Source organism: Polistes dominula, unplaced genomic scaffold (assembly GCF_049000335.1).
Source record: "Polistes dominula isolate Pdom_NZ unplaced genomic scaffold, Pdom_raw_medaka contig_80, whole genome shotgun sequence".
Taxonomy (NCBI): domain Eukaryota; kingdom Metazoa; phylum Arthropoda; class Insecta; order Hymenoptera; family Vespidae; genus Polistes; species Polistes dominula.
In genome coordinates, this window is record NW_028301111.1 from 1,389,530 (window position 1) to 1,408,421 (window position 18,892).

The following is an 18,892-nucleotide window of genomic DNA, read 5'->3' on the forward strand; positions in this document are numbered from 1 at the left end:
GGTGAATTAAAAGTTCCTGTATTTGTAAATTTATACTTCACCCTTGCATATAAAGTTAATTAATTTTATAACCTCAAAAAATAACTGCAACATGATATTATTCATAGCATATCATTGATGTTATTATCTCAATCATCTAATCTATCTTTTTTTTAATTATTATTATTAGGGTGAATCAAAAGTTCCTGTATTTTTAAATTAAATTTCATTTCATTTTACACTTGCATATAATGAAGTAATTAATTTTATTGACTTCAACAAATTTTGTACTACCTGTAAAAACACTATAATAAATATACAAATTTTTGGTTTATCTTAATTATTTATTTATTTTGATAATAGATGTCATGTTTATCATAACCTCTCATTTGATTACTTATCATATGATTTTTATTTATTTCCAGTTAGAAACACATAACCAGATTCTATACAAACGTTAATTTTAATTATAAAACACCATAAAGAAGCTTGTCCTACCCATAAAAAAATCATATTGTTAATTAATATTAATAAAACTAATAAATTTAATTTATGAATAATTTTATGGTTGATCATTTGAACTGTGTTGTTGAAGTTTAGCTGATATTTGAAACATTTCATTGGTTTACATCATGAAACTTGACTTTACTCATTAAATTGTTCCTACAAAAATGTTAAATCAATTTTGAATTGTATTATTTGTTTCATTAAATTTAATATTCTCTTAATATTTGTGTTTTAGGGTCTCCTAGACAAGTACCTGATCCCTAAGGCTAGTAATGCCGAAAGCAAAGTATTCTACCTCAAGATGAAGGGCGATTATTACAGGTATCTCGCAGAAGTAGCAACTGGTGAAACCAGGAACGGTATGTTGTATTTTATTTTATTAAATAACAAAAAACTGAAACGATGCTTTCGAAATACAAGGACACATTTCATACACTTTTTTTCTTACACACATTTTGGAATTGTTAAATCATAAAAGGTTTTATTGTATTTCGAAAGGTATCGTTTTTCCTTTTACGAAACCCCACAATACCGTTCATCTTCTTCTTCTTTTGCTTCTTCTTCTTCTAAAAGTTATGGTGAAACTAAAATAAGGAAAAAGAATTTGAACTATGGTGGGGGACGAACAGCAGTAACAGCAGCAGCAGCAGCAACAGCAGCTGCGTTTCTCTTTGCATTGGCAGATGTTTTCATGATTAAAAAGTAGTATCCTCTTGCGTTACTACTTTTAACGTATACATGTGAATGTAATAATGTTACGAGTGATCTCTAAAAGGAGATATCATAAGAGAAACTTTGAAAACACCATGAAATATATTCGAGAATTATTACCGTAACAAACAAACAAACAAACAACAAAACAATAATTCTTGCATCTGCCTTTGCAACTCTTACAAACCAATAATTTCCGTTTACCTTTTTCCGTTAGAATAACGAAATTCTTTATTTTCAACTTGCTTTTTGAAACAGAAATTGTTTTTTGATGATACTTCTTATTGTCAAGTTAAAACTAAACTACTCTTTGGAATGTAAATTGTGTTGTGTGAAACACAAACACTAATGATTTGAAGAAAATATTGAAATTGTTTGAAACTTTCTTTAACTTTTTGTGGGTAATGTGTGTGGGATTGAAAATATCCCACCTTTTTTTGATGCATTGTAATGCATGTTGAGTTATTTTTATATTGAAACCATCTTGAAATATTGCAATTACTCTATACGAATATAGGTTATGTTTCATTTTATTTATGTAAAACAAGTTGGTAAAATATCTTTAACAATTTTAAAAAATGTAATTAAAGTATTACTTCCTTTTTATATTTTTACTTTATACAATAACTGTATTAATATTATTCTTATATCAAAACCATTTTGAAAAATTGCAATAACTGTATACGCATAGATTATGTTTCATTTTATTTATGTAAAACTAGTTGCTAAAATATTTTTGACAACTTACAAATATAATTAAAGTATTACTTTTTTTTATATTGAAACCATCTTGAAAAATTGCAATTACTGTATACGCATAGGTTAATGTTTCATATTATTTACATAAAACTAGTTAATAAACTATCTTTAACAATTTTTAAAAATGTAATTAAAGTATTACTTCCTTTTTATATTTTTACTTTATACAATGACTGTATTAATATGATTTTTATATCAAAACCATCTTGAAAAATTGCAATTACTGTATGCATATAGGTTAATGTTTCATCTTACTTACATAAAACAAGTTACCAAAATATCTTTGACAATTTACAAATGTAATTAAACTATTTTTCTTTTTATTTATATTTTTATATTGAAACTATTTTGAAATATTGCAATTACTGTATACGTATAGGTTAATGTTTCATCCTACTTATATAAAACAAGTTACCAAAATATCTTTGACAATTTACAAATGTAATTAAACTATTATTTTTTTTATTTATATTTTTATATTGAAACTATTTTGAAAAATTGCAATTACTGTATACGTATAGGTTAATGTTTCATCCTACTTATATAAAACAAGTTATCAAAATATCTTTGACAATTTACAAATGTAATTAAACTATTTTTCTTTTTATTTATATTTTTATATTGAAACTATTTTGAAATATTGCAATTACTGTATACGTATAGGTTAATGTTTCATCTTATTTACATATATCAGTTTTGTTTCATTTAAAACACAAAATTTCTATGCAACATTTTATCTACAATCCTATACCACAAAGAGTTAAAAAAAAACAAAATCAATACCCCCCCCCCCACAATAAACTTTAAATTTTACCAAAAGAATAAATTTAAGATTTGTATACATATATATATACCAAAGAGTAGTGTAGTAGTTGACGATAAATTTGATTTAGCATGATAGTGTGCGCTTAAATTGTTATACAATATAATATAATGCTTTTTGTTTAAAAATAATGTATACACAATTATTAATAATCTAACAAATCCAATATCTTGATTGTCATTCACAAACATATACAGCTGTGGTAGATGATAGCCAGAAGGCGTACCAGGAAGCATTTGATATCAGCAAGTCAAAGATGCAGCCCACCCATCCGATCAGGCTAGGTCTAGCTCTAAATTTCTCGGTCTTCTATTACGAGATCCTCAATTCACCAGATAAGGCCTGTCAGCTGGCCAAACAGGTATAAACAATAACACTTAATCATATATTTATTTAAATTTACAGGAACCTTATCAAATAAGCGACTGATGATGATGATGATGGTGGTGGTGGTGCAGTGATTATAATGATGGAGGTGGTGGTGGTGTCGATGATTCATACAAGAAGAAAATATTGTTGTCCTTGCAATTGTTTTATTGGTTATGTTTTTAACATTGGCATGTGCTGTGCATACACACCTTGTAATTTCTGATTTTGTCATTAGTTTTCTCTCACGTTCCAATTATTTGTATTCCTCCTTGTTTTAAATGATAACACGTATATTAACAACGAGAATGAGGTGAAAGAAATCGTGAATAATGATGATGATGATGATCAATAGTCTCTATTATCTGTGATTTACATTGCAGCGGTAGTCGATGATTCACAGAAGGCATATCAAGAGGCGTTCGATATAGCAAAAGCAAAAATGCAACCTACACATCCGATCAGGCTTGGCCTTGCCCTCAACTTCTCCGTTTTTTATTATGAAATTATCAATTCCCCCGCTAGGGCCTGTCACTTGGCCAAACAGGTCAGGGGTAACAAGAAATCATTTTTAGTGTGTTGTTTTTCAATTTGAATTGGATTTTTATTTCTTTTTTTGTTTTGTTTATGTGGCTGATCGATTATACACATAAAACACATCTTACCAGTAAAATAATAGTAATAATAATATTTGTGAGTGTGCTTTTGTTTGATCCAATTATAATTTATACTAGTTTTTTCAGTTTTATTTAACATATTTGTCAAATATAAGTCAAGTTTGATTATTATTTTATTTGAATAGTTATATTAATATATATTTTTTGAGAGTAACAATTTTAAGATAACAATAACTAATTTATTTATCTACTCCCACCTCAAAAAACTACTATTATTAACTACTAATCTAAAAAGTTACTAGAAAAATAATAATACAATATTAATCTAGTTATATATTACATTATTTTCAATATAAAATATTTTTATTATATTATTTCTTATTTTTAATATACTTTTATCAAATTTAAATCATGTTTGATATATTATAACCTAACTTTAAAGTATAATCTTGGTATTATTCAATTTGAACAATTATATTAACATATTTTCTGAGAGTAATTTTAAGATAAAAGTAACTAACTTATTTATCCACCCCTACTTTAAAAAACTACTATTATTAACTAGTAATCTAAAAAGTTACTAGAAAAATAATAATACAATATTAATCTAGTTATATATTACATTATTTCCAATATAAAATATTTTTATTATATTATTTCTTATCTAACATATTTTTATCAAATACAAATAATGTTTGATATATTATAACCTAACTTTAAAGTACAATCTTGGTATTATTTAATTTGAATAATTATATTAACATATTTTCTGATATTTTAAATCCAACAATTTCAAAATAACCAATAATACCATCTTATTTATCTATCCCCACCCCAAAAACAAACTGTACCACCATTAACCACTCATCTAAAAAGTTACTAGAAAAATAAATAAATAAATAAATAAATAAAAATAAATAATCTAGCTTAGATTACATTTTTATTCACAAATTATATTATTTCCAATATATTACTTCTTATCTAACATATTTTTATATATTAAATACAAATCAAATTAGATATTATAACCTCACTTTAAAGCCTAATCCTGCTATTATTTAATTGGAATATCAATCATATTACCTGAAACTAATAATTTCAAAATAACAAATAATAATAATAATAATAAAACTTGTTTATGCCACCTCCACCCCGCAAAAAAAGCTGTACTCACTATTAACCAATCATCTAAAAAGTCGCTAGAAAACTAAATAATAATAATAATAATAATAATAATAATAATAATAATAATAATAATATTAATTACCAAATTAAATCAAAATGAAATATATCTTGCACGGATAAGATATAAATAAATGAATTCTAACAGATTGATTTGAATTGTTCTATCACATTGTATACATAACTATATATATACATAATAAAATAATATATAAATAAATCATTGATATATATATATATATTTATTTTTAGGCGTTTGACGATGCGATCGCGGAACTGGACACATTAAACGAGGACAGTTACAAAGACTCCACGCTGATCATGCAGCTGCTGCGTGACAACCTCACTTTATGGACCAGTGACACGCAGGGCGACGGGGACGAACCACAGGAGGGCGGCGACAACTAACCTTCCTAAGCTTAAGTCCTTTCTAATCTAATAAGAACATCCTACTCTCCTATCGTCTCCCCCGTCCCTTTAAACAAAAAAGAAAAAAGAAAAAAAACAAACAAAGAAAACAAAAAACAACAAAAAAGTGCTCACACCACCACCACACCACCCCATTATATTTCCATCCATCCCCAACCAACTTACCACCACCACCACCACCACCACCACACCAACTTACCACCATTCATTCACACCTGTGTTCTTTTTTTCTTTTTTAAATCCTCTCTTCTCGCGTTTCCTTCTTCTTCTTCTTCTTCTTCTTCACAAATGTTTGTTTCTTCTATTATCCCCTCTCCTATCCACCGGGTCACCATTTTCCTTTAGCCCATTATCCTTCTCACTCCCCCCACCACCTACAACACTACTTTAAAACTTATTTCGTATATATATATATATCTTCTTCTTACTGTACACCCATTTTTATTATTCCTCTTCTCCTTTTGTCCCCCATATGGTTTTTTTTGTTGTTGTTGTCATACCACCTTCCAACGAAACAAATTAAGTAAAAAAAAAAAAGAAAAGAAATGTGAAACTCTTCGAAATATCATTTTCTTTTGTTTCTTTCTTCCCCCTCTTCTCCTCCTCCTCCTCGTACCTTCTCCTACCTCCTATCTCTTGATAACTAAAAATACAAAATAATCCTTTTCCTTGTCTCTAAACAATGTTCCCGCCAAAAATAACAACCAACAACAACTATAAACAACAACACATCCGTACATCATATAATTAAATATGATGTTAGCCGATGCCGTCGTCACAGTTATTATAATACCACCACTACTACCAACACTCGGCTCAATATATATATATATATATATTAATATTATACATATATATATATTAAAACAAAAAAAAACAAACAAAAATCAAGAACAACCAACACCTCGAACGTATTAAAAAAAAAGCAAGCAGCCTCTCTTCTTCTACACCACCAAAACCAACCAATCAACCAACTAACCAATCACCGATGAAAAAAAAAAACAAAATACAAACAAAAATCGTTTAAAAAAATAAAATCGATAGAAAGAAAAAGAAAACAAAAGAAAAGAGAAGAAGATAATTGCGTATTCTCTCGGCCATGTTTGTCCTTTCGTCGATCATGCGAAATATTAATTAATATATTACATATAATTAATAATAATAATAATAATAGAGGTGTGTGTGTTTATCGTCTGAGTGTGTGTGTGTGTGTGGGGGTGGTTTCAAGCAAAACCTGGTTGTGTATTATGTGTGTTGTGTGTGGGTGAGAGGTTGGGTGGATATTTCTATTAAATATTCTTTTTTTTTTTTTTTTTTTTTTCAATCAAAATAATACAACAAAATTGTGCGTGTGCGTTTGTTCGATCAACAACAAGAAAATTTTTGTATACGAAAGTTGCATGAATTACAAAAAAAAAGAAGAAGGAGGGGGAGGGTAATTACACATGCGTACGATAGTGAATTGAAAATTTTTCTTTTTTTTTTTTTTTTTTAAATCTATCTCTCTCTCTCTCTTTTTTTTATAGGTTATATAGAAAAAAACGTTTCGAAGATTCGAGATAGAGGGAGTTGGGGTAGGGGTGGGGAGGGTTTGTTCAAAAAAAAAAAAACATTTTGTTCGTTTTAAATAGAAAAAAATAATTTCGAAACAATGTTTTTTAGTAGTAAAATTTGAATGATCGAGTTATGAGTTGAAAAAAGAAAAAATAAGAAGAAAGAAGAAGAAGAAGAAGAAGAAAAATAAAAAATAATTCTGGACTTTTATTCATTAGCATCAGCACACTTCCTCCCCCTCCTATAAAACTAATTGGTCAACGAGTAATTTCACTTTGTATTATATTTCTCCGACATATTTTTTGTTTATCTCTTTTTTTTTTTATTTCTTTCTTGTTCTTTCGCGTATTGTAATAATATCACAAGAAGTTTGGAGAAATTCAATCTTAATCACACGCTTAATATATATAAATATATAAATATATATATTTATATATTATATATACTCGATAGAATATATATATGTATATGATATAAAAAAAAAAAGGTAAAATTACTCGTTTGTTAATTAGATTTAAAGGAACCTTTAAAAAAAAAAAACATATATCATATAATAATAATACTAATAATAATAATAATAATAATAATACTCTTTTTCTTTTTTTTTTAATTCATAATTCGAATATTCGTTCAAACTTTTTGATATAAAATACAAAATGAACATTGTAATAATTAGATGTTGTTTTGATTAGAAATAAAACAAAACATTTGCGATGATTTCCCTATCAGAATCTACGAAACGTTTTTATCTGTAAAACAAATTAAAAATTGAAAATTAATAATAAAAATATGATAAATAAAAATGCATTACAATAAACGTGTGATGATTCCTACGTGAATCAAAGTAACGTTTCTATTTATAAACAAATTAATGAAATAAAATTAAATAAGTAAATAAATAAAATGCATTACAATAAATGTTCATGGGTGGTAGTACCTCTTTTTTTTTCAAATAATACAATTGTGCAACTTTTGTATGCAACAGTTTCTTTTTTCTTTTTTTTTTCTTTCAAAACTCGCCATATTGGAAGTTGTGTAATAGAGGATGGGGAATTTTACAAGTTGTGTGAGAAAGAAACAAAATACACACACCCTATATATTAAATAATAACCTCATTAAAAAAACAAAACAAAATAAATATCGTACGTTGCCTCTCTCTCTCTCTCTCTCTCTCTCTCTTTTGATCTTTTAAATCTTTCCCAATTCTTATTTTATTATTATTATTATTATTATTACTACTTTTCACATGAACAATGAAATTGTTCTGTTGTTGGTTAGATTATTAAAAAAGGAAAAAATAATTAAAGAAAAAGAGAATGTGTGTGTGAGAGAGAGAGAAAGAGAAGATAAAAAAAGAAAGGAGAAGAAGAAAGAAAATAAATAAACAAAATAATAATAATAATAATAATAATAATAATAATAATGAGGATTGGTCAAGAATTAAAACTGAACAAAAAAAGAAACATGGCTGACAAGCGTGCAACAACAAACCGAACAAGAACACAAATCAATTGAATGTATGTATGAATGAATGAATAAATATGAATGAAAATGAATGAATAATAAAAATGAATGGAATATGAATAAATGTGAATGAATGTGAATGAATGTGAATGAATGTGAATGAAAAAAATGTGATTATGAATAAGAAAGAGAAGATAGAGAAAGAAAGAGTTATAGAAAAGCATGTTATTCTCATTGCATTGTAATTTGTAATTTGTAATTTGTAATTTGTAACTGTGTGTATTTACGACGAATAGAAAATGGTCGAGAGTCAAGTTGAATCCCTTTTTTTTCTTTTTTCTCTTTTTCTTTCATCTCTAACACTCTAAAGTCTCCAAAACAAAACAAAAAAGAAAAAAATTAAACAAACTCTCTCTTATTTTTAATAAACTAATCAAATCAGCAACCAACCAACCAGTCAACAAACTACGCATCTTCGTAATGTTCATTCGTATGGAAAATTAATGAAGAAGAAATTATTCAAATCGTTCGAATAATGAATAATTTAAATAAGATTGTAATATGAGACAGTAACAATTAAATATATTTAATAATAATAATGATAAAAATAATATAATTAATAGAGAAAGAGAAAGAGAGGGGATGAGTTATAAAAGAAAGAAAGAAGAAGAGAAAGAATGATGAAAAAAAGAAAAAGGATTTTCTTCACAAATCTTGTCTCATCTTCTTTCATAACACGTGTATGCATCTGTGTCTGCATCTGTGTCTGAATCTGTGTTGTGTCTGTGTGTATATGTGTGTGTGTGTATCTTTAAAATTTTCATTTTGAAAAAATGAATGAATGAATGAATGAATGAAAGAAAGAACAAACTTGAGAGTAAGAAATTAAAAGTAAAACAGGTTTTCTAATTTCTGAATCAAATACCATTTGTGTGAGTGTATGAATGTATGAATATGTGTGCATGTATGAATGTATGAATATACGTGTATGTATGTATGTATGTATGTGTGTTTTGTGTAAGAGAAAAAATTGAGAGAAAGAGAAAAAGAGTCTTGTGAGTTGTTGGGGAGGTTAAACAAAATGGCGGAGACTAAAAAACCAAAAATATAATTCAATACGTGAGTCAGTTTTAAAGTAACTTTTAAAAAGAAAGAAAGAAAAACAAACAAACAAACAAGAAAAAGAGAGCCTTTAACAAGTTTTGTAAATTCTTTGTGTTATATCAGTCTCTCTTTGTGTGTAAATGTGGGGTTAGGTGTGTGTTTGAAGAAGGAAGAAGAAATGAGATTATAAAACAAAACAAAACAAAAAAAAGAACAAAATGAATGTAACAAAAAAACAATGAAAGAAATTAAAAAGAAAAAACGTTTGTAAAATTTCACGTGACGAGACATGGAATGCTGAAAAAGAAAAAAAAAGGTTATAATTATAATTATGAGACACCACCCCACTCATCCACCATTACCACCACCACCACCACCCAAAATCCAACCAATCATCATTGCTATTATATTAATACCATCACCATTAACCACCAATCATTACTTTCATTATTCCCAAATCTGTTCGTTTACCCTTCTTCTTCTTCTATCTATTTATCAGAATTATTACTAAACAATTATAATGTTACAAATAAATTAAAAAAAAAAAACAAAACAAAACAATTAAAAAATCTAACAATGAAAATAAGAAAAGAAGAGCGCGAAAATGAATGTTCGAAGCAAACGAACGAAAAAAGAATGCGAATTGATTCAAATAAAAAATACAAAAATAAAAAAAAACAATTTTGAATAATATTTAAAAAAAAAAAAACAAAAACAAAACAGCATTAATTAATCGAATTGTCATTAAATTAAATTTCACATTGTCTAGCAAGTACGAATATTATTATTATTATTATTAATTATTATTATTATTAATTATTATTATTATTATTATTATTATTATTATTATTAATTAATTATTATTATTATTATACGAAGGGAAGAATGCAGGAGGAGAAAGGAGAGTAAAAAAAAAAATCGAAACAAATACATTAAGTTATTAAGTTCCAAACGAACATCATTGGTGTGACTTGATTTAACAAACACATACACACCATACCATATATCACATCACACTACTACCATCATATCTTTTTAATATATTTTGTAATTACGTGTAATATTTAACACGTTTAATTGAAATATCATTTTTTTTTTTTACAATTAATTCCTTTTATCATCACCCATCCCCTTTTTCATCAAATCTTCTTTCCTTGTTTAAAAAACAAACAAACATAACCTCTTCACACACATATACATATATGTGTGTGTATATCATTGTTATTATTATTATTTTTTTCATTCATTAATTCGCACTCGGTGTGTTTCTGTCACTCATTAATAATTAATAAAAAAAAAAAAAGAAATTCAAACTATATATTTAATAAACAATATGATAAATAAATTATAAAATACTCGAACGTGTTGCTCGCGATAAAATTATACTCGCACTTGTTTTTTTTTTGTCTTCTTCTTCTTCTTCAAAAGCGAACGTTTAAATATTAAAAAAAAAAAAAAAAAAAAAAACAAATTAAAAATTGCAAAGCCAATTAACGAATTGATAATAATTAACGAATGATCGTTGTTATAAAAAAAACAAACAAAACCAAAAAACTTTTATTAGTAGTGCGCTATAATTGAATTGTGTCGTCGTCGTTATAAATAACAAGAGAAGGAAAAAAATGCTTAAAAGTAAAAAAAAAAAATATACAAAAAAAGAAATTTAACAAAATAATTTATTAACGAACCTTTCTATTCGAGATTTACAACAAAATTTACAAAAGAAAGACAGAGAGAGAAAGAAAGAAAGAAAATGGATGAAAATTGATAGAAACAAAAAATGAGAGAAAGATAGAAAGAATAAAATAAATCACACAACATACACACACACACACACACACACACATCTTTGCTTTGAATTGTGTCGTATGGGGGAGGACAACCCCCTTCCCTTCATTATCTTCGTAGAAATCAACAGAAAGCTTGCGTTAAATAAAAGTGTGGGTGGATTGGGAGGTTAGGTAGAGGGGGGAAAGTTGCACCGAGGGTGGGGGTAAGGGTGGGGGGTTTGTGCAAGAAAGGAGAATACAATCATTCATTTTATCTTCCTTTTTTTTTTTTTTGTTTCTTTCCAATTATTTTCCTTTTTTTTCCCCTAACCCATCTTCTTCTTCCTAAAAATCCTATTTTTTTCTTTATATCCACTTTGTTAAATAAATAAATGAAATAAATAATTGATAAAGAAGGAAAATGTGTTCCAAAAACACATTCTGAATGCTGAAAAATGCTAAAAAAAAAAAAAAAGCTAAAAAAAAATTCTATAAACAAAAAACCATCCTATTATTTATACATTATAAATAATTGTAAAATATTCAATTAATTTGCAAGCAACATTCGACTACTACCACCACCATTATTATTTCGCAAATAATTATTATGGGGTGGAGGATGTTTGTGGATATTGATTATGGTGTTCAGGTAATTTTTTATCTTTCATCTCGCACCCTTTCTTTGATTAACCCCCTCCCCTCACCAATGCCATAATTTAAACACGTTATATATAATAAATACATTATATATATATACACACATATATGTATTATTATACGGCCCTGAATGAGAAAAAGTTTTGAATTAAAAAAAAAAGTATTTAATGCGTAGGAATTTTAATTCTATCTAATTGCTCACAAAAATAAAAACCACAAAATGATAGAAAAAGATGATAGAATGAGAAAGAGAGATAGAAGACGCGTAATATGAATTTGTTGAAAACAATTTCTTCGTTTCAATTGGAAAAAAAAAATTGAAACAAAGAAAAAAACAAGAAGACACGCGTATGAATTTTGTCAAAAAAAAAAAAAAAAACAATTTTTTTTTTTTTTCATTTCAATTAAAACTTGCTGCTCCTTTTATCTTTAAGAAAAAATTAAAAAAAAAAAAAAATTATTTAGGAGAAAAATAAAAATTAAAAATCTTTGGAGGTTATAACACGTCGAGCTTCGTATGAAACCAATTATAATAATTCGATAAATGATTATTGTATCATTTATTACAATGATTGTACATCAATATTAGATCGCATTGATAATCGTTTTTCACGTGAATAATAATAATAATAATAAAAAAAAAATAATTAAAAAATTATACGTAATATTAACAAATTGTAAAGTTTATTATAATAAATTACTAAATTCGGTTCTCTAATCGGTAGGAGGGGATGATTAGGATTATAATTATAATTATGATGATGATGATGATGATGATAAGTTTAATATTACATAAAAATGTGTTTTAAAAAAAAAAATAAAAAAAAATAAAAATAAAAAATGGCTATAACAAAAACACAACCTAAAAAAAATAAAACAAAACACATCTGAAAAAAAAGATCATAGAAAGTTGAGTATACTTTTTGCAACAATAATAATAATAATAATATTAATAATAATAATTAAACATTCAATTTCACACGTTGAAATATTTCAATTGTGCTACTAATTGGCTATTATTATTTATTTATTATATATATATATAAAATCGTACGAAATATATCAAAGATTGATAATAAATTTGAAAAACAAAAGAAAAGAGAAAGAGAATCGAGAAAAAAAGAACATCGTTCGTTGTTTCTACATTCAATATGGCGGATGAAAAGAAAACAAATGAAAATCTAATCGTATACAGTATATAATATACAGTATGTATACAAAGCTACTATGTTCGGTGATTATAAATCATAAACGTGTGTTTTTTTTTTTTTTATTAAATATATATATATATATATGTACATATGTAATAAACGTGCGTGTTTTTCTTTAATTAACGCTCGTTTTCGTAAAATAATAATTGCGAAAGGTGTGTGTGTGTATATATATATATGAGTGTGTAATAATACCATCTAACATGAAAACAAACGTTAAATCGATTGAAAATTAAAAGAAAGAAATTTAAGATAAAAAATAAGAAAAATAATTATACAAAAAATAATTATTACAAACAACAATTACCAACACAATAATTATTGGTAAATATTAAAAACCATAATCGTAATTTTTACCATATATTTTCTATGTGTTGTTGTTCTTCTTCTTTCTTCTCTCTGGTGTCTCTTCTTATTGTTTGCAACGATCCAAAAATGAAAATAAAAAAAACAAACAAAAACAAAAGAATATACGACAAGAATAAAACGAAATCTAATTAAACCAAATATGATGGAATAGTAATGGGAAAATGGGGGTTGGAGGGGGAAGAGAGGAAAGTTTCAATTGATCGTAAAATTGATGTTTGAAAGTCTGCTGCTGCAGCAGGTACGCGTGGGTGTATGTGTGTTCATAAGTATGTTGGTGTTTTCTGTGGGTTTGGCTGTGTTCCAGATGCGTAAATGTGAGAAAAAATGAGTTTGAAGAGAAAGAGAGAATGGAATGTGTGTAAGAGGAAAGAAAAACAAAAAAATTGTTAATAATTTATTATTATCTTGACCAGCTGAGCAGAATTGATTATTTAAACAACACCATAAGAAAAAAAAAAAAGGAAAAAAAGAATTTTAATGAGGGATTATTTAAAAAACAAATTACGAATTTGTCCTTGAAATTCGTACAGCAAGGTCTACGAAAGAAAAATTTTCTGACAGTTTTTTTTTAAATTACGCTATACTTCTCTCCTTCCATTTTTGTCCCACTGATATATATATATGTGTATATATATATATGTATGTACATATATATATCTCTCTCTTTCTCTAACAATCTTATCCTTAAATAATATTACATCCTTGTGTCCTATTTTATTTCACAATTAAAATTACGAAAGAATCTTTTGCTCACCAATCCGCCATTTTGTATTGACGCCATTGCTTTTAATTACTTTTTAAAAAATTTTTTTGTTATTTCTTATCTAATTTGTCATCGTGTTCTCGTGTACGATATTTGTTTAAAAATAAAAATAAAAATTATTTTTTGTCTTTCTATTTCTTCTTATTTTTTTCTTATTTTTTGTTTTGTTTATATAAAACATAAAAAAAAATTATTTACCAATACGTGACAATTGCCTACTCTCTCTCTCTCTTTCTTTTTCTCTTTCTAATATTATGTTTATATTTAAAAAAAAAAAAAACAGAAGTGTCTTTAAAATGATTTTTTTGTGTGTCGTATGACGTACTGCAACTCTTGTCCTTCCCCCACTCCTCATCCTCCCCCCACTCCTCATCCATCATTCATTTAACATTTTTATCAGCGAGTATAAACGTTCGAGTAAATTTTGCGCATAATTTCTATTGGTTTCTTTTTTTGTTCCTATTTCTTCCCCCATCAATTTTCCAAACTACCCTTCTTTTTCGTCACATTTTCTTCAGGACACATAAACAATCACTCACACACACTTAAGACACTCTATACTCACGTATAAACACACACATATACGTACATAAAATAAAATGCTGCTAAATGTAAGATAAACGTATCGAAAACATCCTATCCCCACCACCACCACCACCACCATTCTCTTTGAACACGCCCACCGTATATAAACCAATCACGTGTAATGAAATTACGGGGATAAACGAAATTAAACGAATACAAAATGTGTCGACGAGATGTGTTGTTCCAAACGACGAAAAGAACAAAAACAAAAACAAAAGAAAATAAAATGAAACCAAAATGGAGAAGATAAAAAAAAAAACAAACAGACATATTATATATATTATTATTATTATCGTCATCATTATCGAAATAAAATAGAGTCGAGAAAGAAATAAAAAGACACCGCAAATTGTCCGCCATGTTGTGTGTCGAGTAGTAGAAAAAACGCGGTAATGGCATAAAAGAAAAAAAATGAAGAAAAAAAAACAGGTTTCATCCCGAAATTTCGATGATAAAAACACAGCCGTTGTGTGTGTGTGTGTGTTGGATATATAAATGATTATTATTAATATTAAAAATGATCAATTTTAAACGGGATAATTAAAAATTATTGCAAACCAAAAAATGATATTATTAAAAATGGAAAAAAAAATAATAAAAAAAGGACAAAAAAATAATTAATAATAATAATATTAATAATATTAATAATAATAATAATAGTAATAATAATAACTATAATAATAATAATAATAATAATAATAATAATAATATTAATAAGTTGTCCGCTTGGCATCGAGAAGCTAGCAGCAAACCAGCGTCGCTTCCAAAATGGCTCGCCCCCTTGTGCCCACACTAAATATCCATCCCCTCCACCTTTTAACAACTCCCCCCCTGTTTGTCATAAAAATTTCCCTCCCCCCTCTTCTCTTACTCCAATTCCCCCTCTCTCTACGAAAAAACAAACCAACAACTACAACACACCACCCTTTTCTTCGTCCCCTCCTCCTCCTACCGAATTATGTTGTTCTATTTGTATTTATCATCGATCATCGTAATTGTAAATTATAATTATTATTATAAACGTTTACACGAGATAATAAATTCTGATAAAATGTCTAAGAAAAACCATAAAAAAAAAAAAAAAAAACAAAAAAAAAATATCCTCGAGTGGTTGTCTGTTTTTCTGTGTGTTGTGTCTTTCTTTCTTCATCATCTATCTCTTTTATACATTTGTATTTTTAATTTGTTTGAGAACAATTTTGTTTATACTTTTTTATTTTTATTTTTATATATATATATATATATATATATATCACTTCTTTTTATTTTTTATTTTTTTCGTTTGTTTTTTATTTCATTCTAAAATCCCCTTTCCTTCTCCCCTTCTACTTCTCACTGTTCTAATTTTTATTTATTCAATTTATTTAATTTATTTAATTTATTTAATTTAATTAATTTATTCAATTTATATATCTTTTTTGTTTTGTTTTTTATTTTTTTTTTATTACAATTTCCTCTTTTTTTAAATAAAATAAATTAAAACGATCGATATATTTTCGAATCGCTGTATAAGCATAACTTTTATAGGTTATGTGAAAATAACAAGTCAATAATATATATATATAAAATTGTGATCATATTATTAATTAATTATTGAGAGAATTTAACGTTAAATATCGTACGAGTGTTTTACAAATTTTTTGAACAATTAATTATTTATATTTATCATATTTTTATTTTTATTTTGAACAATCATAAATCGATTAAACCAGTGGTTCCTAAATTTTTTTGTTTTACCACAACCTTTCCAGAAAAAATATTACTCAGCGCCCTCTGGAAATTAATTTTATTTAAATTTTGATAGCAATAAATGTATTAATGTTTTTACCGTTCCCCCTGAATTGCTGCAGCATCCATCAGGTGGCGGTAACGCGCATTTTGGGAATCACTGGATTAAAACATCTTCATAACCTAAATTCGGTGATGATTCAAATAATTCAAAGGGTAAAATGATACTAAAATATATATTGGGTTGTTCTGAAAATAATTTCGTTTTTTCCTGACACAATAAAAGCATTAGTTGATGCAAATTGGCAAATAATAACACGTGAGATCGATGAGAGGTTAGGTTTATCAAATTTAATTGTTTATACCCACTTCATAGCTTTAGGTTTAACCTCAAAACAAAAATTGTCTTCATTTCTACAAAAGAAAAACGAAATTACTTTTCCGAACAATCTAATAATTGTTTTTTATTAATAATTCATATAATTTCAAGGTTTTTTTAAATTGTTTCTGTTACATTCAGTAAAATTTGGCGGGAATTTTGAACTCATAAAAATTTTTCGGTTTCTTTATTCGGATACAGAATACTTATGATAAAATTTGTTTTTATTTTCGTAAATCAATTATAACAAACAAAAAAATAAAAAAAGAAATATGTAATAAAATGTTATTTAAAAAAAAACCTCCTCGTATTTAAGGCGACCAAGATTTTGAAAAAAAAAAAATTCTGTAACTATTATTCATCAATCAATTGTCTTCAACGATGGATCAATAGAAATATTTGTATTTGAATAGAATAGTAATTAAAAAAAAAAGTAAAACTGATGAGCAGTACAGTTTTTCTCTACGAAATTATTTAATTATTTTTTCGTATTGAAAACTTCAAGTAAATATTTAAAATGGACGCTGAGATTTACGAGATCATTTGGGTATAAGTATATTCGAATAAATTTTCTTGTATCAACTGAAAACTGTAACATTGAAATCATCTCAATCCAATTATTCCACTTCCACTTTGGAAAAAACCAAATATATGGTCACCGAGAGATTTCAGAATGTGCCCAATACTGGAACATTGGTTATCCGGAATCAAATTTTTGAACGGGGTTAACAACTTTAGGTATTTAGGATCGATCATAAGCCAGACGAACGAAATTAACGAAGAACTTAAGAAAATAATCAATTTAGGCAATGTCAATAAATTACTCAGCTCGCAGTTGCTGTCTGAGCGCTTCAAAATCAGGATATTGGGATCCCTAACACTTGAATACGCTATCTGGTAGCTAAATTCAAAATTAGAGTAGATAGGTCAAATTGCTACGCCACGCCCCTGCCAGAGATCCCTTGGGATCAGTAGCACTTGTATACGCTATCTGGTGGCTACATTTAAAATTAGAGCAGATAAGTCGAATTGCTACGCCACGCCCCTGCCAGAGATCCCAATACAGGACAATCATCCTATCGGTTGTCCTTTAAGGTAGCCAAACGTGGTCACTTACGTTACGGGATGAAAAGAAATTGAGAATTTTCGAAAATAAAGTTGTTCGTAAAATCTTCGGGTGCAAAACGCGATGAGGAAACGGGCGAATGGAGAAAACCCCATAACGTAGAAGTACACCGACTGTACAACAAACCGGACATTATTATCGTCGTAAAATCACGCCGATTAAGATGGACTGGTCACGTGGCGAGCATGGGGGAGGATCGAACGGTGCATAAAATACTGGTCGGTGTACTGAACGGGAAAAGACCACTGGGTAGACCCAGACTATGATGAGAGGACAATATTATTTCGGGATCTTAAAGAAATGGGCTACGAAGACCGCGAATGGATGGGGTCGCACTCAGGAACGGGAACACTGTTCAAATCCTATCTTGGAAGCCAATTTTCAATTTCTTCGAAAGAAGTGAAGTGGTGACCTGCCAAATCGTGTTGCATTCGTCGAAACAGTCAGTAGTTAGAAGGAGCAATGTCCGGAGAATACAGCAGGTGGGGTATGATATCCCATTTGATCGTTTCTAAATATTTGTTAACAACTTTTGCGACGTGAGGCCGAGCATTATGATGCAAGAATAACTTTGTCACGTCTGTTCTTATATTCCTACCGTTTTCTCGTAATGCCCATAGATTTGAAACGTACAGACACTGCTTTTTGGGTCACCCCCAACGTAAGTACAAACCCGTCTTGCGTTAGACTCGGATCTTCATCGAGTAATGCCTGTACTTCATCATCTACGAATTTTGTTGGCTGTCCCGAGCCAGGTCTATCTTCAACGCTGAAATCATCACTTTTGAAGTGTCCCAACCATTCTCTAC

General features: G+C 27.6%; 1 protein-coding gene across 7 annotated transcripts in view; it reads left to right on the forward strand.

The window, feature by feature from the left end:
• Window positions 1-8,546, forward strand: part of 14-3-3zeta (tyrosine 3-monooxygenase/tryptophan 5-monooxygenase activation protein zeta) — a 60,664-nt gene extending 52,118 nt beyond the window's left edge. For 6 of the 7 annotated variants that reach the window (XM_015331063.2, XM_015331061.2, XM_015331067.2 and 3 more), the window contains 3 exons: window positions 722-845; window positions 2,977-3,140; window positions 5,197-8,546. In XM_015331063.2, the coding sequence (XP_015186549.1) occupies window positions 722-845; window positions 2,977-3,140; window positions 5,197-5,352 (444 nt within the window). In that variant the 3' untranslated portion in view covers window positions 5,353-8,546. Of the gene's footprint in view, window positions 1-721; window positions 846-2,976; window positions 3,141-3,528; window positions 3,693-5,196 lie in introns of all 7 variants that reach the window. The other variant, XM_089176772.1, reaches the window with a different exon arrangement.
• The last annotated feature ends 10,346 nt before the right edge of the window (window positions 8,547-18,892 follow it).